General features: G+C 45.4%; 1 protein-coding gene across 4 annotated transcripts in view; it reads right to left on the bottom strand.

The window, feature by feature from the left end:
• Positions 1-24,262, bottom strand: part of LOC138102902 (sorting nexin-2-like) — a 173,330-nt gene that overhangs the window by 94,508 nt on the left and 54,560 nt on the right. For 3 of the 4 annotated variants that reach the window (XM_069000689.1, XM_069000690.1, XM_069000692.1), the window contains exons 3-6: positions 8,138-8,301; positions 6,888-6,954; positions 6,642-6,685; positions 6,412-6,553 (exon numbers count right to left, since the gene is read on the bottom strand). In XM_069000689.1, the coding sequence (XP_068856790.1) occupies positions 6,412-6,553; positions 6,642-6,685; positions 6,888-6,954; positions 8,138-8,301 (417 nt within the window). The remainder of the gene's footprint in view (positions 1-6,411; positions 6,554-6,641; positions 6,686-6,887; positions 6,955-8,137; positions 8,302-24,262) is intronic. The other variant, XM_069000691.1, reaches the window with a different exon arrangement.

Here is a 24,262-nt window from a genome sequence, read left to right as displayed (position 1 = left end):
TAGGTTCTGTCAAGTCATAGAGGAAGCTGTAAGCACCCCTTTGCAAAAGACTCACTTCCGGGGCTATGCTTGCTAACCCATGACACACCTGGAGGGGAATCCAGTACATCTGGAACTGACTGCCCCAGGGGTGGAAACAGCCCCACCATTTGCCATGGATTGATCCAGACTGCACTGAAAAAAGGGTGAAGCTCCAGAACACTTGCAGTACACTGATGACATCATTACATGGGGCAACACAGCAGAGGAAGTTTTTGAGAAAAGGGAGAAGAAAATCCAAATGCTCCTGAAGGCCAGTTTTCCAATAAAGCAAAGTAAGGTCAAGGGACCCGCCCAGGGAATTCAGTTTTTAGGAGTAAAATGGCAAGACAGAAATAATGAGATTGCAATGGATGTGGTCAACAAAATAGCAGCTATGTCCCCACCAACCAGCAAGAAGGAAACACAGGCTTTCCTAGGCGCTGTGGGTTTTTGGAGGATGCCTATTCCTGGAATTACAAGCAGATAGTACACCCTATCATGTGACCAGGAAGAAGAATGATTTTAAATGGGGTCCTGAACAACAAGAATCTTTTGAACAAATTAAGCAGGAGATTGTTCATGCAGTAGCCCTTGGGCCAGTCAGGACAGGACAAGATGTGAAAATGCTCTACACTGCAGTCGGGGAGAATGGTCCTTCCTGGAGCATCTGGCTAAAAGTACCCGGGGAGACTTGTGCATGACCCCTGGGGTTCTGGAGTTGGGAATACAAAGGATTCAAGGCCTGTTACACCCTGTGGTGGTTTAACACCAGTAGGAAATTGAACTCCAAATAAGCCACTCCCCTTCCCCTGCCCCTTCTGGTAAGGGAGGGACAAAAGCAGAGACTATGGATTGAGATAACAATTTACTGAAAGCAAAAAGCAATGGAATAAGAAACTCACAGTAACAACAGCAATATTAAGAACAAAAGTATACGAAAAGAGAAGGTGTTTTACCCACAAAAAAGGTGTTCACCACTGGGAACAGAAGAAGTTGGTGGATGCTTACTGTAGGCCATGTCTACATGGCTTCCCCAGACAAAGATAAGATGGAGACCATTCCCACATGTCATGCCACTTGGCTGTTGGGAACAAAGGCAAGATGGCGAGGGCGCTTCCATGGCTAATGTTTTCTGCCCCCCAGCCTGAAACAACGAAGAACAATAATGAACAAAACCCCCCCAAAGGTAGGTCATCTGAGTCAGGTCGTACTGCTATTCCACTGGGCTCAGTTCCACACTGGTGCCTGTCTGCTGCCTCCACCACTCCACTGTGTTGGATGTCAGTCCCGCAGGTCGCTGCCACTTTCCCACTGCTCTGCCACGATCCCTTTAGCTCGGCTCAGCTGGACGGGGCTCGGCTCCACTCCTGTCGGCCTGGCTACCCTCAGCTGGACTGCTGGCAGCCTCCCCGCTTGCGCTGTTGTTCAACACACGTCGATTTATGTTTTGTCGTTTTCCCTTCAGCACCATGTCCTGTAGCTAAGCTCCATAGAAAACTGGAAAGGGGACCGGTGGAGCGGCAGAGGGACCTGGGTCCACAGGGGCTGATCCCAACAGTCCCTCAACTGGAAAGAGAGAGCGAGACAAAAATGGCACCCACTTCCGTGGGGTGAGCTCATTTTCATCCCAAAACCATGCCCCCCAGTGATAATGTAAGTGGTATAGAATAACAGCTTAGATGTGCCCACACTGCCCTAAGCTCCACCCCCTCCCCCCGCAACCAGGACACACCTCAACTGAAAAAGGCATATTGGCATCTTATGAAGGGGTTTGAGCTGCTTCAGAAGTGATTGGCATCAAAGCACAGCTCCTCCTGGCATCCCAACTGCCAGTGCTGGGCTGGATGTTCAAAGGGAATGTCCCCTCCACATATAATGCCACCGATGCTACATGGAGTAAGTGGGTCTTGCTGGTCACACAGTGAGCCCAATAGCCCAGGGATCTTGGAAGTCATCATGAACTGGCCCAAAGGTGAAAATTTTGGACTATCATCATCATCATCAGAGGAGGAAAACGTGACACATGCAGAGGAGGCCCCACCATATAATCAGCTACCTGAAAATGAAAAGCGATACACCCTCTTTACTGACAGTTCCTGCCGTATTGTAGGGATACATCAAAAATGGAAAGCTGCTGTATGAAGTCCTACCTGGTGAGTTGCAGAAGCTATTGAGGGACAAGGTGAATCAAGTCAGCTTGCAGAGCTGAAAGCCGTCCATCTGGCTTTAGATATGGCTGAATGAGAGAAATGGCCAGCACTCTGCCTCTACATTGACTTGTGGATGGTAGCAAATGCTGTAGGGGTGGAGGTAGAATGATGGAAAAAGACCGATTGGCAGCACAGAGGGAAACCCATCTGGGCTGCTGAATTGTGGCAAGACACTGCTGCCTGGATAGAGAAGTTGGCTGTAAAAGTATGTCAAATAGACACACACGAACCTAAGAGTCGGACTACTGAAGAACATCAGAACAACAGACAGGTGGATCAAGCTGCCAGGATTCAAGTGTCTCAGATGGATCTAGACTGGCAACATAAGGGTGAATTATTTCTGGCTCAGTGGGCCCATGATGCCTCAGGTCATCAGGGAAGAGATGAAGCATACAGATAGGCTCATCATCGAGGGGGGGACTTAACCATGGACAGTATCTCCCAGGTTATCCATAACTGTGAAATGTGCTGCAATCAAGCAGGCCTAGGTGGGTAAAGCCCCTCTGGTATGATGGACAATGGTTAAAATATATCTAAATATGGGGAGGTCTGGCAGATTGATTACATCACACTCACAGAAACCCACCAAGGCAAGAGCTATGTGCTTACAGTGGTGGAGACAACCACTGGATGGCTGGAGATGTACCCTGTGCCTCATGCCACTTCCTGGAACACCATCCTGGGCCTTGAAAAGCAAGTCCTGTGGCAACATTGCACCTCAGAAAGAACTGAGTCGCACAACAGGACTCATTTCAAAAACAGCCTCATAGATACCTGGGCCAGAGAGCACAGGATTAAGTGGGTATATCATATTCCCTACCATGCACCAGCCTCTGGGAAAATTGAATGGTACAATGGACTGTTAAAAACCACATTGAAAACAATGGGTGGTGTGACCTTCAAACATTGGAATCTATGTTTAGCAAAGGCCACCTGGTTAGTTAACACTAGAGGCTCTACCAATTGAGCTGGCCCTGCCCAATCGAAACCACCATGTATGGTAGAAGGGGATAAAATCCCCTTGGTGCATATGAGAAATGAGTTAGGGAAGACAGTTTGGATTAGTCTCGCCTCAAGCAAAGACAAACCCATCCATGGGGAAAAGGGACTCTGAGAAGAAAGGGCATTCCTTTCCAGTCAGGAGAAAGTGTGGCGAGCAGAGGGTTTGTCCGCCATTGTTTTTCATTGTCCCGGGCTTGGTGAGCATTTTCCATGTAAATCATCCTCTCTTTGTACACTTTTGTTATTAGTATTGTTGCTGTTACTGTTCCTTTTCTTATCTCATTGCTGTTTCCAGTAAATTGTTCTTATCTCAACCCATGATCTTTGCCTTTTTTGCTTACAATATTAGGGGGAGGGGAAGCAAATACTGGCATGGTTTCAGTGGGAGCACTAAACTGGGGAATACCATTCCTAAACCATGCCACCCCAATACCCAAATCAGTAATTAATTCTTAAAACTTAAGTCAAATACTTCAAGTCAAGTCTGTTTTGCCCACAACAGCCAAAAGATGTCCATAGAGGAAAATCACTGCTTCAGTTTCTATTGGGCAGAGTAGAAGGGCTGATCTTACTTCTAACCCTGATGAGGGGACTTCTGGTTTGCAGTTACAAAAATCAAGTAATAAATACTCCAACCAGAAATCAATGGGCCCTGCCTCCAGCCAGTTGAAGGAAAGCGACAACTGGGTTTGCTGGACTGTGTGGGTTCAGTGGCCTTGCACACCAGACTCAAAGGAGTATAAGGCTGTGGTTGACACCAGTGTACAGTGTACCCTTATGCCATCAGGTTACAAAGGAGCACAACCTATCTGTATTTCTGGAGTGATAGGGAAATCCAAACAACTGTCTGTGTTGGAGGCTAAGGTAAGCCTAACTGGGAATGAGTGGAAAAAGCATCCTATTGTGACTGGCCAGGAAGGTACATGCATTCTTGGCATAGACTATCTCAGGAGAGGGATGTCTTGGAGTGACCTTATGACGTGTATCCCATATCGCTGCCCTATGCCCAGAAATTAATTTTTGTGCCTTTCTATGCCTTTAAATTGAGCCTGAGAGGGGGAAGGAAAAACTGAGCAAAACTTTTTCAAAGCAGTTTGCAGCTTGTTCAAGGTCACACAGAGATAGAGACTTTTTTTTCAGCTGCAGCAGGAGACCGAGAGGGAAGGGAAGCACCTGGCTTGCTTTTCTTTCCAGTCAGCTTTCGGCAGTTTTTTTTCCTCAGCTCCTTTTCCTCTGGAGAGTTGAACTTTTGTTTTCCTGGGACTTTGTTTTTTTCTCCTTTTCTCTCTGCTGGACTGTTTCAACATCAGAATACATTGGGAGGAATTTCCACCGAGGCCTTGGCCCTGGAGGTGGGCCCACCACCCCATCCCAGCTCCAAGGAGGGGGAGAGAGAGATCTATGGAAGGACTGAAATTTTCCCAGGTTTCTCTCAGCAGATCGAGAGGTTTTATTATTTAGCATCATTATTTTTTTCCTGTGTGTTTGTTAAATAAATAGTTTTTGCCTCTTTCACTTTCCTTCGAGGAAAATTTATTTTTTCCCGAACCTGGTGGTGGAGGGATGCCTTCTCTCAGAGGATATATTTCTAAATTTGTCCAAACCGGAACAGGGTACTTCAAAGTGGGCTTTTGGTATAACTGCCTTGAGTATGGAGAAGATTAAACAACTATCTACCCTGCCTGGCCTCTTGGAAGAGCCCTCTGTTGTGGGCTTGCTGTATGATGCCAGCGTTTTATGATGCTGTATGTCACCACTTGTGGGGCTGCCATATGTAAAAGATATTACAGCAAGAATCACACAAACCAATAAAGCGTGAATCTCAAGAGAAAGCAGGCAAGTACAGCAGTGATGCAACCTGACCTGGTTTTGATACACAACATTCCAACACAACACACCATCCTGCCTGTCCTGAGTGACCACCATAACAGCCAGACCCCAAAGTCATAGAGTAAATGAACTCAACAGACATTTATATTGTCATTTTATGGACATTTTACAGGGGTGGCCCATAGACTAAGGGAATGATATCTGTGTGTATATCAAAGGGTGGGAAGGGTGGTGGTAGTTAATAATGAATGGGATAGTGTGGGACCTGAGCATGATGTAAACAGTATGAAATAAGGGGTGGAGATTGTACTGGGTCTGACTAGGATGGAGTCAGTTTTCTTCATAGCAGTTGATAAGGTGCTATGTTTTGAATTTGTGATGAAAACAGTGTTGATGTTTTAGTTATTGCTGAGCAAGGCCTACATAGTGTCAAGGTCTTCTGTTTCACACTGCCTTGCAGTGAATAGGCTGGGGGTGCACAACAAGTTGGGAGGGGACACAGCTGGGACAGCTGATCCCAACTGACCAAAGGGATATTCTGTACCATATGACATCACTTAGCAATAAAAAACTGGTGAGGGGGTGTGGTGTGTCTTTCCAGGGCTGCTGTTACTCAGGGACTGGCTGGGCATTGGTCGGATGGTAGCAAGCAATTTGGTCTTTTTGCATCACTTGTTTATCTAGGTTTTTTTTTTATTTACTTGTTCATTTTTTTTCCCTTCCTTTTTTTATTGTCTTTATCATCTCAACCCATGAGTTTTTCACTCTAACCCTTCTGATTCTCTTGTCAGGGAGCGAGTGAGCAGCTGTGTGGTGCTTAGCTGCCTACCAGGGTTAAATCACAACAGCAGGACATTTCATATTAAGACATCAGACTTAAAAAGTAAAATACAATAAACGCGTGAGTGGTGCAAATGCATGTCATCTACTTTCAACTGTTTTGTCAGCTCTCTGCTTTAAGATGCCTCATTTTAAATCAGCCTAGACAATTATATTTTTCCTTCTTCTCTTCAAAATTAGAAACATGTGGACTATACACTTTTAGATGGGACTAAATACTGCCCAAGAAGTGAAGGGTTGGCAGTTCAAGTTTAAAGTGGGAGCTTTGTGGTCTTTGGAGAAAGGTCCAACAGTCTGTGAGTATTCCCAACTTATCCATAACCAAAGAAAGTCTCTACACTAGGACCTTAAGTCACACCCAGAGCTTGCTTACATGACAGTAAGTCCCACCATTTTACCAACTTCCATGTATATTTATTTTACAAGCACAATTGGTATAAAATATTTCATTTATATTATAGTACTGAAATCACATGCATACATTCAACCTTGAAGAAAGTAGACTTACCTACAATACTTTTTTCTGGAGCGGGAGGCACAATGTAACCAATATGCATGTACTTCATTGCTAATTTGCCGTGCAAGCCAAGGAAATCGCTGAATCTTCTTTTAACAGAGAATTCATTTTTGTGAAACATGGAAAGGGATGTCTAAAAAAAAGAGTCATTTTAGTTATTACTGATACATTTACTCAGCTGTGATATAAAGTTATTTGCAAATATTTGTTGCACTAGTTACCTTTGTTGTTACTCTGTAAGCCATATAAGCATTCATGCCATCCCCTGTAATAAAATTAAAATACTTAAGGCAAGTTATTTTAATCCCTCCACAGACTTTTTTTTTCCAAAATGCACATTAAATAGCTTTTTATTTGCATGCTAAAAATATCAGAAGATAACTGAATAAGGAATTATATTAACATTTCAGAATAGTCTCTAAGAGGTAAGACAGCCTAACATAATTTAATAGGTTCAAGTAACTTACCAATTTTCTCTGGGTCTAATACATTGATTTCTATATCAAACAAATCTCCATTTGCTTCCTCTTCAATCTAGAAAAAAATGTATGTCACGTTTAATAAGTTAATGTGCATTCATGCTACATGTTGGTACAAAGATAAGGATATATGTGAAGGAAGAGTCAGTATGTCTCAATGACTAAAAAGTTCTTCTAGGTCTACTATCCAATTTTAAGTGAACATAATTTCACATCTTGGTTTTTAATTTTGAGCCTTCCTGAAAATTTTTTAGTGTGGCAACTTCTTCAGACTTGTTGGCTTTAGTTTTAGTAAACATTTATCTTGGGGAAATGCTCATTTTATCTCCTCCAATCCCAGCAGGCACAGAGGTTTAAAAATGCTCTCACTTGCAATGCTTCTATAAGCTTCTAATCAAAAGACAGATATATTCCTCATTATTAGTGGTATCTGAGGTTGAAGAGTTGGGGATGAGGAAAGGGACATCTATGGAATTTTCAGATACTTGCCTGAGATGTGTGATAACAGAATTTCCTAATCTTTTGTGCAATATACATAAGTTTAATAGAACAGAAGTAGTTAAGAAAGACCATGACAGAACAGTGTGCCAAGGCTGAAGAGGAAAAAAATCTGAATGAAATGTCAACTTAGGGCATCTGGGAAAGCAGCCATCAAGTCCCAAGCCAGTCTTATTTGCCAAACCTCATTTATCAGTGACATTTTCTAGGAGCATATTCTAGAATGAATGGTATTTACCAATGCACAGACTTTGAATGGAATGACAAATGTAAATAGCAAGTGGTAAAACTATGAACAGCCTTATCTGTTTGTTAGTATGCAGAATAACACTAACAAGTTTCCTCAATTTCCTTATTAACAGCAGCTTCAGAAATGTGAGTTAAAACCTGTAACATGCTAGTATGAATTAATACACCTTTAACACATAACACTTGTTCTCTTCACACACTTTTACAATACCTATCCTGTAGGAATGGAGCATGTTACTCCTCATACAACAGATCTCTCATCACCTAAGCAATGAACACTCATGATTTGATGAGTCAAATACATATTAAACACAAAATAAACAGAATAGTTGTTCTCTTGCATACTTCCCTTTAACAAAGAATGTTCCTGTAGTTAGGAACTGCATTAAAAAAACCCAAAACCTGCAAATAGCAAACACACACCACACACACACACAACACAAAGACATTTCCATAGTCATCAAAATATAACTTAAAAATTTTCTCAGTACCTGTTCTCTGCATCTATCAAAAATCACAGGGGCTGTTACACTTCTCAATTCCATTCTGGGAGATACTAATGAAGTAGGTGTTACAGGAGTGATTCCAGGAGTAGGTTCTGGTGAAAGTACTGGATCCCTCACTGGACTGTCCAATGAAACTTCTTCTGTGGCTTCTACATAAAGATTTTGAGTTCACAAAAAATATATTGTTTCATAGAGATAGATGTACACCACAAAAGATACCAAGCATGCATATTAAAAAGTGATAATACATAAGTTTAATAAGATAATTTATAAATAACATCCATTTCTCTCTCAGATAATTTCTCTAAATATGTCAGTAAAACTAGAGGTGACATCTGAGTTTCTAGTGAATAACAGGTTAAAGTAAAATTAAGTATACAATTTTTTTCTCTGCTGCCACGTAGTCTTTTAAAGTAGTCACAAACTGCTAAATAATTAATTTCTAGATATGATAAGAACAAATGAAATTTTTTCCACCACAGACTGCTTTTTTTCAATGCCTATGCCAGTAGTTTTTGCACTCTGAACAACTGCCGATTGTCATATAGGCAGCATACTGAGCATAACAAGAAAAGTTACACATATACACCCCCTACAAAAAACCTACAACTCGTAAAATACAAATGTTAGTAGATGAGGTATTCTGACCAGTAAGACTAACTACTTATTTTTACTTTCTTCAGATTGTAGATAATCTATATTTTAAAATTATGTATATCTCTGCTCTGCAAACCCTTTATGCTTTCTTTCCTCCACTACTTGATTTTGACCACCAGCAAACCATACATTTAAAATAGAATATTTTAGTTGGGAGTGACCTACAATGATGTGTTGGTTTTGCACAGCCTGGTTTTTGGTAGCAGGGGGCCACAGAGGTGGCTTCTGTGAGAAGCTCCTAGAAGCTTTTATCATGTCTGGCAGAGCCAATCCCTGATGGCTCTGAAGATGGACATGCCGCTGGCCAAGCCTGGGCCAATTAGAGAGGCTGGTAATGCCTCTGTGATAACACATTTAAGAAGAAAATCAAAACAAAAGAGGACACAGTGTTTTCTTCTAGGCAGAGGAGGAGGTGAGAACATGTGAGGGAAACAACATGGAGACACTGATGCCTAGGTTTTAACTTTTATATTTTCCTGATTCTGTACTGCTTAGAGTGTAACTCTGAGGTTTCTTGTAGCTTGCTAATTTCTTCTCACTTGTGCTAGGTAGACATAACAAAGCCTCTCCGTGCCTGCTCTCCAAGGTCACCCAGACCGTCCAAGGCCCAAAAAGTTTAATCCGAAGAGCTTCTAAGGGGAGCCAGTGGAGGGGAAATTACATCATTGAACTGAAGCTTTAATTGGAGAATTAACCCTGATATGCAAATGAACCAAACCTATAAAGGTGTGAAGAACTCGTGACCTGTCATCTATTTTGGGGTCCATTTTGGCAATAGCCTCTGGCTCCCAGGGTGTACCTTTGAAGGCCTTTTAAATACCTATTTTATTCCCTTACTCCTGTCCAGTCTCTGTGTCTTGGAGGCCTTTTAAGACATCAACACAAAGGTCAGTGAAGAAGGAGGGGGAGGAGGTGCTCCCAGGCACCAGAGCCAAGATTCCTCTGCAGGCCGTGGTGATGACCACGTGTCTTGGTTTGAAAGACAAGTGTCTGCCAAGAGAGGTGGGAACCTCCCTTGAAATGGAGAATATGACCACCTTCCCTCCAAATTATTATAACTATGAAATTATGGGGCTTTCAGGCAAAGATATGGGAAAAGGAATAACAGTTCTTTACTAGTATGTATATGGATAACAAGGCAAACAAACAACAATGACAGCAACAACAAACAAGTCCAGGAACTCAAATAACAGCCTTCTCTCGGCTGTCAAGCCCTTTCCCCTTTGGTGTAGTTACGGTCACAGCCAGAAGGGGAGCTGGTGGCTCCCCGGCTGGGCAGGGTGGGTGTGATGATTCTCCCGCGGCTGCAGGGGGCACTGTGGCACGAGTTTGGTCGCCTCTCTGCACAAGGTAATGGCAGATGCAGCCAGCGGAAGGGATGGAAAAGGGGTTTCTGTTACAAACCCCCAGAGCCAGACGGTCCTGGTGCCCCCCTCTGGATAGCGAAAGGAACTGTAGCAGGAACCTCGGAAACAGCAAGCTGGAATGGTAGGGACAAGCAAAATCCCGGTGTGGTAGATGAGATGTATCAGAAACTCTGCAGCTGTAGCTGGAACCGCGGGACGTCCCGGCAGGCAGGGGGTGCCCGGCTACAGTGTAGCAAAAACCCGGAGCAGTAGCAAATACATGGTGGGGCTGGGCAGCGACAGCCCGGCTCCCAAACACGGCAGGGAGAGGGTCCGTGGGAAGGGGAAGGGGCTTGGGATCCAGGGTTTTTTCCCCTGAGGCATCCGAGCAAATGGTGAAAGTCCTTTTTTTAGTGAGGTAGGGTGTTAATAAGGTCCCAGTTCAGTGACTGCTCTCACGAGCAAAGGCTCACCCATGGCAGAAGATGCAGGACAGGGCTGGGCTCCGGCGGTGGCAGCAAATTCCCCCCTAGTAAGCAGCAACTCGACCGTCCTCTGAAGCCGAGAGAGCAAGAGAGCGAGGAGCTGCGCCCAGCCTCTTTTTCCCCAGCCCAATTCTCCTGGTATCTCTGCCCCTCCAAAAGAAACCCCCCAGCTAAGGGAATAGCCAGCCGCACCCTTTCAGTCTTTTGTCTCTCTTAAGTATCCGGTCGTTATTGTCTCTTAGCAACATATGGGAGAAAATTCCCTGAGAGAAAGAAACAAAAACAAAAATCCTAAACCCCAACACCATGGTGAAGCAGGCTGTCCCCCTGCAGCCCATGGGGATCCACAGGGGATGCAGAGATCCACTCACAGCCCATGAGAGAGGTGCTCATGCCCAAGCAGATGGATGCCTGGAGGAGGCTGTGGTCCAGTGGAAGACCCAGTAGAGAGAGAGGGCCCCTGCTTCCAGGCTGGAGCAGCTTGTCCTTGGAGGACTGCACCTCGTGGAAGAGTGACCCACGCCACAGCAGTTTTGGGAGGACTGTGTGCCCCTGGGAGGGACTCACATTGCAGCAGTTTTGGGAGGGCTGCTGCTTGAGAGATTGGAACCACGTTGGAGAGGTTCACAGAGAACTGTCTCCCGTGGGAGGGACCCCACGGCATAGCAGGGGAACGACTTGACTCCCTGCCCAGCAGTAGAAAACCAGGTGATGAACTGACCAAACCCCCCACGCCCTGTCCCCTGAGCTGTTGGTGGGAAGGAGGGAGGGGCTGGGGGAAGAAAAGGTGTTTTTAAGGGCTTATTTTACTTCTCATTATCCCCCTCTGACTTTGTTAGTAATAAATTCACTTTATACCTCTAAGTTGAGCCTGTTTTGCCCTTGGAGTGTTTTGTCCCAGTCCTTATCTCAACTCATGAAGCCTTCACTAAATTTTTCTCTCCTCTGCCCAGCTGTGGTAGGGGAACGTGAGCGAGCGACTTTCATGAGTGCCTGGAATTTGGCCAGTGTCAAACCACAACAAATGATCATCTAGTCCAACTGCCTGACTACTTCAGGGCTTGCCAAAAGTTAAAGCATGTTATTAAGGGCATTGTCCAAATATCTCCTAAACAGTGACAGGCTTGGGGCATTGACCATCTCTCTAGGAAAGCTGCTTCAGTGTTTGACCACACTCTTGGTAAAGAAATGCTTCCTAATGTCTACTCTAAACCTCTCCTGGTGCAGCTTTGAACCATTCCAACGTGTCCTGTCAATGGATACCAGGGAGAGGAGATCAGCACCTCCTTCTCCACTTTCTCTCCTCAGGAAGCTGTAGAGAGCAATGAGGTCACCCCTCAGCCTCCTTTTCTCCAAACTACACAACTTAAAGTCCTCAGCCCTCCTCATAGGACATTTCTTCCAGCCCTTTCACCAGCTCCGTTTCCCTCCTCTGGATACATTTAGGGACCTTCACATCCTTCTTAAGTTGTGGGGCCCAGAACTGCACACAAGACTCAAGGTGAAGATGCACCGATGCTGAATAGAGTGGGATAATCCCCTATTTTGACCGACTAGTTATACTGTGTTTAATGCACCCCAGGATGCAGTTTGCCCTATTGGCTGACAGGGTATCCTGGGGTGACTGTATGATACTGTATTACTTATCGTCTGCCCTATGCCACATGAATCCTGTGCCTTTCTGTACCTTTAAGAGAGGCGGGGGGCGGGGGGGGGGGGGGGGGGGGGGAACGGGGGACCGGTGGAATTCTTTCGGCGGCCTGTGTTCAAAAACACAGATAACTCTCTCGCTCTCTCCCCAGCTCTTGGCTCTGCAGCAGGGAAGAGAGTGGCATTCTCTTGCTTTTTAGCTAGCTTCTTGTTCGTTAGATGAGGCAAGAAGTTTTCCTGGGACTGTAGCTTCTTCTTTTTCCCTCTGGAACTGTTCAGCAACACCAGAACATCACCAGGAGGCCCCACACCGTGGCCCGGAGAGGCCCATGCCACACCCCAGCTCTGGAGAGAACAGAGCTACACCTACAGAAAGGACTCAGGTTTTCTCCACAGCAAGAGGTTTTATTATCTAACATTATTCTTTTTTTTTTCTTTTCGTGCCTGCGTGCACCCTGCTTGTTAAATAAACAGCTTTTTTTCACTTTCCTCCAAGGAATTTCTTTCCAAACCTGGTGGGGGACGGGCTGCTGAAACCTGCCTTCTATCAGAGGAAGTTAATTTCAGACATTTCCTCCAAATTTGTCTCAAGCCGAGACACAGGGCTCACTGCTGACTCATACCGAGCCTCCTATCAACCAGCACCCCCAGATCCCTTTCTGAAGGGCTTCTCTCCTGTTTGGAAATAGAATTATTGGGATCAATAAAAGAACTGTAGCAAGAGCCTGCAAGCAAAAGGCCTGTGTGTGAGAAAAAACTCTCCATGAGAAAATTCTTGTGTGAAGAAAACAAGCAGGCCTGGGGAACAAAGAGGGAGTTTGAAGACTTGCAGCTGTTCAGATAAGACCCAGAGAAGGGAGGTAAACATTGAATTCTTTTAATCATAACATAACTAATAGAAACTTACCAATGAAGGTCCAATTAGGTAGAAGTAGAAATGCGCCTTGATTTAAGCCACTTAGGAGTTAACAAGCTGGTATACTATATAAGTGCCTTTGGATTGCTAATAAACGGAGTTTTGAGCTTATCAACCAAATTGGTTTTGGACTGCTTTTCTCCCCCCGCCGGAGTTGCCAGGCCCTTTCTCTCTTTTTACAATTCCGACACTCTCCAGCCATTCCTCTCCCAGTTTATACTTGTGTCTAGCATTACTCCATCCCAGGTACAGAATCCAGCATTTCAACTTGTTAATTTCATCCCATTGGTGATTGCCCAATGCTCCAATCTATCTAGATCCCTCTGCAAGGCCTCCTGTCCCTCTAGAGAGTAAACACCTCAGAGTTTGGTATCATCAGCAAACTTGCTCATGGCGCATTCAACTCTTGCATGCAGATCACTGATAAATCTATTGACCAGAACTGGCCCTAGAATTGAGCCCAAAGGAACACTGCTGGTGACTGGTCACCAGCCAGTTGTAGCCACCATCACTACAACCCTTTGAGTTTCTGCCAGTTCTTCACCCAGCACACTGTGAACCTGCTCATCCCACAGTTGGACAACTTCTCCAGAAGAATACTGATACCAAAAAGGTTAATTCAATTTCTACTGTAACTGTGAGCTTTTAGTAGAAAGACACTGTGTCTGTGGACCTTTAGCAGAGAAGCAAGGGATGCAGAAATTGTTCTCCAAGCAAGGACGTTGGAAGATAAAGAGGACACATCAGGTTAAGGAATGCAGCTACAGCCAAGACAAGGACTGAGTTTGGGAATTTGGGGAAGATGGGGAGGGTTTTTATTGAAGAATGGTTAGAGGATCAGGGACATGGGTCATTGATAGAATTATGGGATCAATAAAAGAACTGTACAAAGCAAAGGCCTGCAAGCAAAAACCTGCATGAGAAAATCCCTGTGTGAGAAACAGGCCTGAGAAACAAAAAGGGAGTTTTGAAGCGATGCAGCTGTGCAGATAAGATGTACTGATGAGGCCAAAGGAGGGTGAACTCTGAATTCATTTAATCATAACAGTACTAGTAGAAGCTTGCCAATGTAGTCTAATTATGTAGAAGCAGAAATGCACTTTGATAGGTTTTAAGCCACTTAAGAGTTAACAAGCTGGTATACTATATAAGTGCCTCTGGATTGCTAATAAACGGAGCTTGCTTTTATCAACCATATTGGCTGGGTCTGCAATTCCTCCCCCCGCTGGAGTCCACGGACCCTTTTCCAACATTTGGCGCCCGAACTCGGAGTGGCACTTCGTTCCTTTTGACTCGGCGGGAGGCCAACTGCGGCGCCGGAGCAGCGCCGGCGTGTGTAAGGATCGGCAGCTGTGGACCAGTGCCTGATCCCAGCCTGGACCGCCCGGACAGCAGGGTCTGCCGTTTGGCTGACAAGGGCTAAACCTGAAAGGCTGCATGACCCTGACAGCAGGGACAGCACGGTAAGACGTGGAATTGCGGGTAGACGCAGAGATTGCAGTTGGACGCAGGTTGCAGTTAGACGCAGTGGGTGCGATTGGACGCAGATTGAGGTGAGACGCAGGCTTGCGGTAGGACGCAGTTATGGAACCCGAGGTGGCCCTTGGTTTATTTTTACCCTTTTTAGAAAAGCGGGGAATTAAGAAGATAAACCTTAATAAGGAATTGGTGGGGTTGGTGGAGTTTGGAAAGGCAAAAGGGTATTTTAAAGAGTCAGGGTCACTGTCTCAGGAACAGCAATGGAGAGAATATGGTGACTGCTTGTGGAATTTGGTTATAGACGAGAATAAAGAAGCTAGGAAGTTAATGAAGCCATGGAGAGCGGTTACTAATTGCCTAAAACAATATCAGGTTGAAAAGCAGGTAGCAGCAGTTGCTACAGCTCATTTAGAAGGCAAAGACCCTCCACCAGGTATAATGACACTTGGGAGCGATTATGTTCCCATGCCACCAATAGGGTGTCCCATACCTGTAAAACCCCCTACAGATCTGACACCGGGTACCATATCTACTGCATCCCCGGTGAGAAATGTTACAATGGTGATACTGTAACACGCATATATCAAACCAGGAGTCCTGTGGAAACAAAATATATATGGACAGATTCATGGTAGATGTTTCAGAGATGTTTATTTCTCCAGCCGCGTGGCTGGGGCTCTGCTCAGGAACTGCTGCAGTCACGGGACCCCTGGGACCTTTGCCCACACCGGGGAACACAAACCAACCAATGGGGAACGAGGCTGACCAGGGGCAGGTAAACCCCGTGTCTCCCCCCCAGGGCCCCTCCCCCAGGGCCCCATGGCAGGGTGAGGGACCCCAACAAGAAAGCAGGCTGAGTTATCGGACGGCGACAAAAAAGAGTTAGGACAAGAAGCCGCTAGATGTCTCCATGAGCCTGCTGGAACTGAAATTCGCAGAGCATGTAACACCCCTAAGTTACAATGAAGTCGGGTTGATTGGAGAAATATCATAAAGACAGCCCTTGAAAATAAAGATTACGAACTCCCCGAAGTGATCGGAGATCCGGTTGCCTTCCCGGTAATATATCAAGCAGGTGGGGACGAAATAGTAGGAGAATATAGTCCTGTAAACTGGAAGTTGTTAACTCAGCTGCGGGGCACAGTCAATGAGTCCGGCCTGCACAGTGAGCCAGCCAAGCAGATGTTAAACTATGTGTGGGGGTGTGGGATTCTTTGCCCAGAGGATATTAAAACTATTATGAGAATGATTATGACCCCTTCGCAAGTTATGCTGTGGCAGGCGCACTGGAAACGCCTTTGTGATGCCTCTGCTAACACCCCCCGTGACCCACAAGACCCTTTACATGGGGTTATGGTGGAGCAGCTTATGGGTGTTAGGCAGTTTGCCAGAGTGGAAATGCAAGTGCAAGTGGGACCAGAAAGATTATTAGAGGCTATGAGACTTGCCCGGCAGGCAATGTCCTTTGTAAAAACAGCACCCCCTCAGCCTTCCTATCTGTCAATCAAGCAAGGAAGGGATGAGTCCTTTTCGAGTTTTGTCGATAGAGTTACTAATGCTATACACAATTCAGATGTACAGGATTTTATGAAGGGACCATTGTTAAGACAGTGTGTAATGGAGAATTGTAATCCATACACCCGGTCCATAATAGTTACTTTGCCAGCTGACGTACCGGTAGAGCTGATGCTAGATAGAATGAGCTGAGTGCCAGTAGGGCCACAGGCAATGTTAGTGGAAGCTGTTAAGGAGATAGCGAAAGATCTCGTGCAAGCCCAGACTCAAGCCTTTGCAGCCCTTGCCCCCTTGAAAGGGGCAGAAGCACCAAGAGACGGGTGCTATAATAAGTCTAATGAAGTCAAGTGCTACCGATGCGGCCGCAAAGGACACATGAAACAGCAGTGTCCGGTCCAATGAGTACGGTGCCGTAACTGCAATCTCAATACTCACTCCACGGAAGCCTGCCGAAAGAAGCCGGGAAATGGGAGACTGAGCGTGAAGGGTCGCCGTGCGCCGACACCAACAGTGGCCCCAGCAGTAGCGATGCCAGTCTCCTCAGCTCCCTGCAATCTGCTGACTGCCTTCGGCCAGCAACCCGAGGAAGCTTCGGCTTGGACCTGGCAACAGCAATAGATGTGACTCTGATCGACAGCCGGCCCCAGAGGATTCCGACAGGCATTAAAGGGCCCCTGATTATCAATGGACAGTGCCATGGAGCTTTGCTGTTAGGCTGCTCTTCTAGTAGCCTGAGAGGACTTTTTATATTGCCCGGCCTAATTGATAAGGACTATGAAGGAGAAATTTGCATTATGGCTCAAACTCACTTTCCACCTGTGCACATCCCAGCACATAGCAAGATCGCTCAATTAATTCCTCTTCCTCACCTGACTGCAGCCATAGCCGAGGGAGCGCCGGAGCGGGGAACTGGAAATTTTGGTTCAACTGGGAGTCTCGCTCTTACCCTCCTGCTAGCTCGGCGGCCAGTTGCTACTGCAGTGTTCACTCGTGGCAATAATTCTATAACATTGTCTGCTCTTTTGGACTCTAGGGCAGACCTGACTATTGTGGCCAATTCATGCTGGCCTCCGCATTGGCCCCTTCAACAGGCAGCAGGGGGGGTCGAAGGTGTCGGAGGCACTGCTTCGGTACAACGCAGCCGGAAGCAAATTCAAATTATACTAGACGGACGCACTTAATCTGTTGTAGTCACAGTGATGCCTCTGCCTGAAAAAGTTAACGCTTTAATAGGAAGAGAAATGCTCACCCAGCTGGGTTTTGTGTTAACCACTGACACGCCTTTTCGATAGCGGCCGCTGCACTGACTTTCCCGATAGCCTTGCACTGGATTACAAATGCCTCAGTGTGGATTGAGCAGTGGCCGCTCAAAGAGGAAAGTCTGCAGCAAGCTCATGCGCTAGTGCATGAACAGTTAAATCAAGGACATTTGCCACCATCTACGAGTCCATGGAATACACCCATCTTTGTAATCAAGAAGAAATCTGGGAAATATCGGCTGTTGCATGATTTGCGTGCTATTAATGCTCAGATGCAAGCTATGGGGACCCTGCAACCTGGTCTTCCCAATCCTGCAGTTGTACCTGAGAATTGGCATTTACTAATAGTGGACCTAAAGGACTGGTTTTTTACTATACCATTGCATCCTAATGACATGCATCGTTTTACCTTTACTCTCCCTGCTATAAACAGGGAAGGCCCTGCTTCTCGATATGAGTGGACAGTACTTCCACAAGGAATGAAAAACAGCCCCACCTTGTGCCAGATGTATGTTGATGCTGCACTGAAACTGGTTCGAGTGCAGTGGCCGAAAGCCATCATTTATCATTATATGGATGATATACTGATCACTCAGCCAGACCCAATCACCCCCCAGCAAGAGCTCCTGCTCACCAAGCAGTTGAACCGGTATGGTTTGATTGTTGAGCCCGAAAAGGTTCAACGTACGCCTGTTTGGAAGTACCTGGGGTGGAATATGACTGAGGCACAAATCAGGCCACAGAAGGTGGCAATTCAAACCAATCTCAAAACCCTGAAAGATGCACAAAAACTCTTGGGTGACCTGCAGTGGCTGCGGCCAGTAGTAGGCATCAGTAATGAGGATCTAGAGGTACTACGGCCCTTGCTGAAAGGGACCGATCCCTCCTCGCCTGTTCGTCCCACACCTGAGCAAGTTGATACTATCCAGCGTATCAGTACAGTTATTGCAGACAGAGCAGTTGATCGAATGGACGCTGATCTTCCAGTCAACTTTACTGTCCTCCACGGTGAGAGTCAACTTATTGGTGCACTAACTCAGTGCAAAAAGGAAAAGGGGGAGCAAGTTAAGGTACTAGAATGGATGTTCACAAGCCTACAGCCTAAAACAACATTGCAACAAAAAATCGATAATGTGGCAGAATTGATACAGAAAGGCCGCACCCGTATAATACAAGCCACTGGGCAAGAGCCAGGAACGATCTACTTGCCAATGAAAAGAACTGAGCTCGAGTGGTATCTACAATATTCTCAAGCCTTGCAAATTAGCTTACTAAGCAATGCCCAGCAAATTGAAGTACAACCACTCAAGGCCCCAGTATTGAAATGGATGACACAGCATACATGGGTTCAGATTCCCAAAAGGAGCAAGCACCCACTACAAGAAGCAGTAACAGTGTTCACCGACGCTGGAAAGAAGTCCCGACAAGCAGCTGCGACGTGGCAGGTTCAAAGACAATGGTGTCACCAGATACTAGAGGCTGAACCTGGGGACTCGTTGCAGACTCTTGAATTAGCTGCAGTGGCATGGGCATTTAAGCGATGGCTGACTGTTAAGCTCAATGTAGTAACAGACTCATTATATGTTGCTGGCATCGTGGAATGGATAGAGGATGCTAGGATAAAAGACATAAACAACAGACGACTGTTTGAACTACTGCTCCAGCTCCAAGCAGCCATTGGTCAGAGATCGTGTGCCTATGCTATAATGCACATTAGGAGTCATCAATGGACAGAGGGCCTGGGCTAAGGGAATGCCTATGCAGATCAGTTAGTCTCTGTGACAGTGCCATTGAATGAATTTGCAAAGGCACGGGAAGCCCATAACACATTCCATCAGAATGCAAGAGGTCTTCATAGACAATTTGACATCACCATGGAAGAAGCCAAAGGAACAGTACGGGCATGTCCTACATGCAGTCATCATGGCCTGGGTCTCGGTGTTGGGGTTAATCCCCGAGGCTTAGGCCCGAACGAACTATGGCAAATGGATGTGACCCATGTTCCTGAGTTTGGCAGACTGAAATATGTGCATGTCACCATAGACACTTGCAGCAAATTTATATGGGCATCAGCACAGACAGGTGAAAAGGCCCTTCATGTAATACGACACCTGACCAGCTGTTTCGCCATGATGGGTGTACCAGAGCAGATCAAGACAGACAACGGTCCTGCCTACATTAGCGAGCGGCTGCGAAAGTTTTGCCAGCAGTTGAGTGTGCGGCACGTCACTGGAATCCCTCATGTACCCACAGGGCAAGCTATTGTAGAGCGTGCTAATCAGACGCTGAAGTTATATCTAGCCAAGTTCAATGACATTTCAGATGTGCAGGAAAAACTAGCAAAAGCCTTGTATGTATTAAATTACTTGTGTTTGTTTGGGGATAGTGACGCTGCACCTGCCTATCTTCACAGCGGTATTGTAGAGGCAAAAAGGAAAGTAACAAAGCCTTTTTATGTGATGTATAGGCACCCAGCTACAGGGACCTGGCAAGGGCCCGCTGAGGTTCAATATTCAGGTAGGGGTTACGTGTGTGCTTACCCCAGCAGGACCTCTGTGGGTACCTAGCCGCTGGACTTGTGCTGCGACAGAGCCTGCAGTGAACAGCGCCGACTCTGGATCCAGAAGCGCATCCACGTGAGGAGAAAAGGCTGAAAAGGGCTGTTGTGCCCGCTGTATATAAACTGCAAACCTTACTTGGGATAAGGGCTCATCTTATATCAAGAGACTGTTTTAATTGTGGTTTTGTGAACTGTAGAGCTTGGGTTAAAATACTTTGTGGTTGTTGTAATAAGAGAATTTGGGTACATCATGCACAGAACCACAGGTGGAAAGATATTAGATTGTCTCAGTATAATGCTCATAGTTGCTAATGCTTGCTTAATACCTAGCTCCCAAGCATGGGTCCCAGTGCAGCCCAAAACAAATATTTGGGTTACTCTGGCTAACCTAACCAACCAAAGTACTATCTGCCTATCTCTTTCTTCCCCTGGGAACCTGTTCTCCCCTTGTTTAGTAGGGTTGCCAATAGATGCTTGGCCGTGTCCGACCCATGCCCCAACCTGTAAAGTGACTAATCCATCTTTCACAGTCAACAATTGGGACCGTTAGGTGCCCTACTTACCTATTGCCCCTGCTGAACTGCAAGAGCTGGAGTTGCTAGGGTCTGTAAAAGCAGATGCCTGTGTTATGTTTAATTGGACAAGTAAGACATGCAGGCAGGAAAGCTGAAAGATGCCTCCTACTAATGTAAACTCCAGTCTACCAGTATATCGTAATAGTTCCCTGTGGTGCAATTATACTGCTACAAAGCTGTCCGTATCTACTAACTCTCCTCTTACTTTGTCATACAGTTGCTTTTTAATCTGCGGTGATCGAGCATGAGCAGGCATTCCTTCTTGCTTAAGAGGTGGACTGTGTACAATTGGCAGGCTATCGGTGTTAACACCAAAGACATCAACGATATTGCAAATGACCCGACATCACCGGATAAGGCGTATGGCTCATCAGTTTACAGCTGAATGCCGAGATAATGTAAAATTTTGGTCCCCCGCAGCCATAATATGTGCATCTTTTTTAGCCCCTGGAGTTGCATCTGCCGGAGCCCTTGGCATGTTAAACAAGCTAGGCTGCTGGCTTGCTAAGCAAACTAATGCCACTTCAAAAGCATTATCAGAGCTCTTAGTAGATGTAGATTCAGTGAGGCATGCTACCTTGCAAAACCGAGCTGCGATCGACTTTTTGTTGTTAGCTCATGGACATGGTTGAGAAGATTTTGATGGAATGTGTTGTATGAATTTGTCCGATCACTCTCAATCGATTCACAAGCAGATAAGTGAGTTGCATCGATTAACCACACAATTGCAAAAAGAAAATGGTCTTGGCTTAGAAGGATGGTTAGAGTCACTTGGGTTAGGACCATGGTTAGTCTCACTCGTGCAGCATATGATTACTGTAGGACTAGTAATATTATTAATGTGTGCTTACCCTGCCTATGCCAATGCTTGCAGAAGATGATATACAAAGTCACTACATCTGTGACCAATCAAGTATTGCTTGTACAAAAAGAAAAAGGGGGAATTATTAAAGAATGGTTAGAGGATCAGGGGCATGGGTCATTGATAGAATTATGGGATCAATAAAAGAACTGTACAAGCAGTAGGCCTGCAAGCAAAGGTTAGTGTGAGAAACTGTCTCCATGAGAAAATCCCTGTGTGAGAAACAGGCCTGAGAAATAAAAAGGGAGTTTTGAAGCGATGCAGCTGTGCAGATAAGATGTGCTGACTGGGAGGAGGGAGGCTGAACCCTGAATTCTTTTAATCATAACAGTACTAGTAGAAGCTTGCCAATGTAGTCTAATTATGTAGAAGCAGAAATGCACTTTGATAGGTTTTAAGCCACTTAAGAGTTAACAAGCTGGTATACTATATAAGTGCCTCTGGATTGCTAATAAACGGAGCTTGCTTTTATCAACCATATTGGCTGGGTCTGCAATTCCTCCCCCTGCTGGAGTCCACGGACCCTTTTCCAACAGGTTTTTATGGTAATAGGCAAATTATAATATGCCTGTAGTGACTGTATATGAGCAACACACTTGTAGAAATCAGGGGGCATGTGTAGTGGCCAATTGACCAGTGGTACAAGGGACAGAGAGAGTTCTTGGTAAGACAGTCTCTGGTGCCAAAGACTTATTGGTTATGATGAGGGAAAGGAGCCTCTCCCAGGATGCCTTGTTTGGTTATGGTAATGTACCCCAGTTATGCTTCCCCAGTTGGGTCTTGGTGTTAGCCACACCCCTGTACTTAAGCCCGAGCTGTCCTGTGTTTGGGGTCATTTGCCTCTGGAAACCTTCAGAAGTTGTAGCAATAAACTGCTTTCTGTGGAACTCTAAGCAAGGACACATCTCAACTCCTTGCCATCAGTTTAATATTACTGGAGCCATCTCTGCGTCTGTGGGTTCATGCATGGTAGCCACAGAGCCAGCAGGGAACCCAGTAATAAGCATGTTAGGAGGAGTTATCCCCCATGCCACTTCAGGCACCTGAATAAATTATACCCTCTTTAACACCAAAATTGGTGTTAAGCAGTTTTATTGTACCCGGTTTTCAGTAATTTGGTGACAGTAATTGGCAACCCAGATGGGACCTTGACCTTTGAGCCTCTGCGGATCCATGGTTGACAGACCTCCAGCCAGCACCGAGGAATTCTTGGGGAGAACCTCTACTGCAGACTGCCAAGGGGCTCGAGGCAAGATCCCTGGGGTAAGTAAAAAGCATCATTTAAATCTTAGGGTTATTGACAAGGAGGTACAAACCCCACACTAAGTTTCCGGTAACTCTGGTAACTGTGGTAATGGGGTTTGAGCCCCTGGCAGGCTTTTAGTTCCTGTAATGTCTGTTGGTAAACTTACTGGGGGTTAGAGGCCCCCCCAGGTCCAGGGGACCTGATAAGGGGTTTGATTCCCCTCTGAAAGCCTTGTACTCGGCTGAGCAGCTGTAGCGCCTTGGCCGTGCCTGGATAAGGGGTTTCAATCCTGTCATAGGTTAGCAAGCATAGTCCAGGAAGAGACTTAAGATTACTTAAACAGAAACAGAAGATTGACTTTTTAATAGACACTGGGGATACTTGTTCGGTACTAAATACAAACAGAATCACAGAATCACTAGGTTGGAAGAGACCTTCAAGATCATCAAGTCCAACTGATGCCCTAACACCTCAACTAAACCATGGCACCGAGTGCCACGTCCAATCTTTTTTTAAACACATCCAGAGATGGTGACTCCATCACCTCCCTGGGCAGACAATTCCAGTATTTAACCACTCTTTCCATAAAAAACTTTTTCCTAATATCCAACCTATATTTCCCCTGGTGCAGCTTAAGACTGTGTCCTCTCATTCTGTCAGTTGCTGCCTGGGAGAATTAAGCCAAAGAACAGTAAATATTGTTGGTGCAACAGGGAGAACAAAAAAGCGAACATTCTTTAACAGCAATAATTTTAAATTCAGCAAACGATGGATCTATGTATGCCGGACTGTTTGATTCCTCTTTTAGGAAAAGACTTATTAAGTAAATTGGAGGCTAAAATTATATTTACACATGAAGAAATACAATTATTGGTACATGAGACTAAAGCCATCAAGGTCAGAACTTTTGTTACAGGGTACACTGAAACCAGACAACTCTGGAGGAATAGCAGAAGTCATAGAAAATGCAGTAATAACCTTGGTTTGGACCAGTGGAGCTCCAGGATGTTCCCAACGAGGTCAGCCTGTAAGCATTACCCTAAAACCTGGATCAAAACCGGTAAGGGAGAAACAATATCCTTTAAAATTAGAAGCTAGAAGAGGACTCGAAAGCCTAATAGAAAATTTCAAGGAATTTGGATTATTGATAGAATGTAAATCAGAATATAACACTCCTATTTTGCCAGCTAAAAAGCACGGAACAGACAAGTAAAGGTTAAAACAAGACCTACAAGCAATCAAATAGTTCAGCACATCCACCCTGTCGTATCTAATCCCTATACCCTGTTAAAAGCCCTTACAGAATATCACCAATGGTTTACAGAAGTAGATTTGAAGAATGCCTTCTTTTGCATATCTCCCGATAAACAAAGTCAGAGCATTTTTACCTTTGAATAGGAAAATCCCCAAACTGGTCAGAAGACTCAGCTTACCTGGATTGTGTTGCCACAAAGATTTAAAAATAGCCCAATGATTTTTGGGACCCAATTGGCAAAGGAATTAGAGATGTGGAAAAAAGAGAACCCTGAAGGGTTGATCCTGCAGTTTGTTGATGACATC

The sequence above is a fragment of the Aphelocoma coerulescens genome (genome assembly GCF_041296385.1).
Source record: "Aphelocoma coerulescens isolate FSJ_1873_10779 chromosome W unlocalized genomic scaffold, UR_Acoe_1.0 ChrW_unloc_scaf_4, whole genome shotgun sequence".
Classification (NCBI taxonomy): domain Eukaryota; kingdom Metazoa; phylum Chordata; class Aves; order Passeriformes; family Corvidae; genus Aphelocoma; species Aphelocoma coerulescens.
Note: the sequence above shows the minus strand (reverse complement) of the source record. Positions and strands in the feature narration are given on the sequence as shown.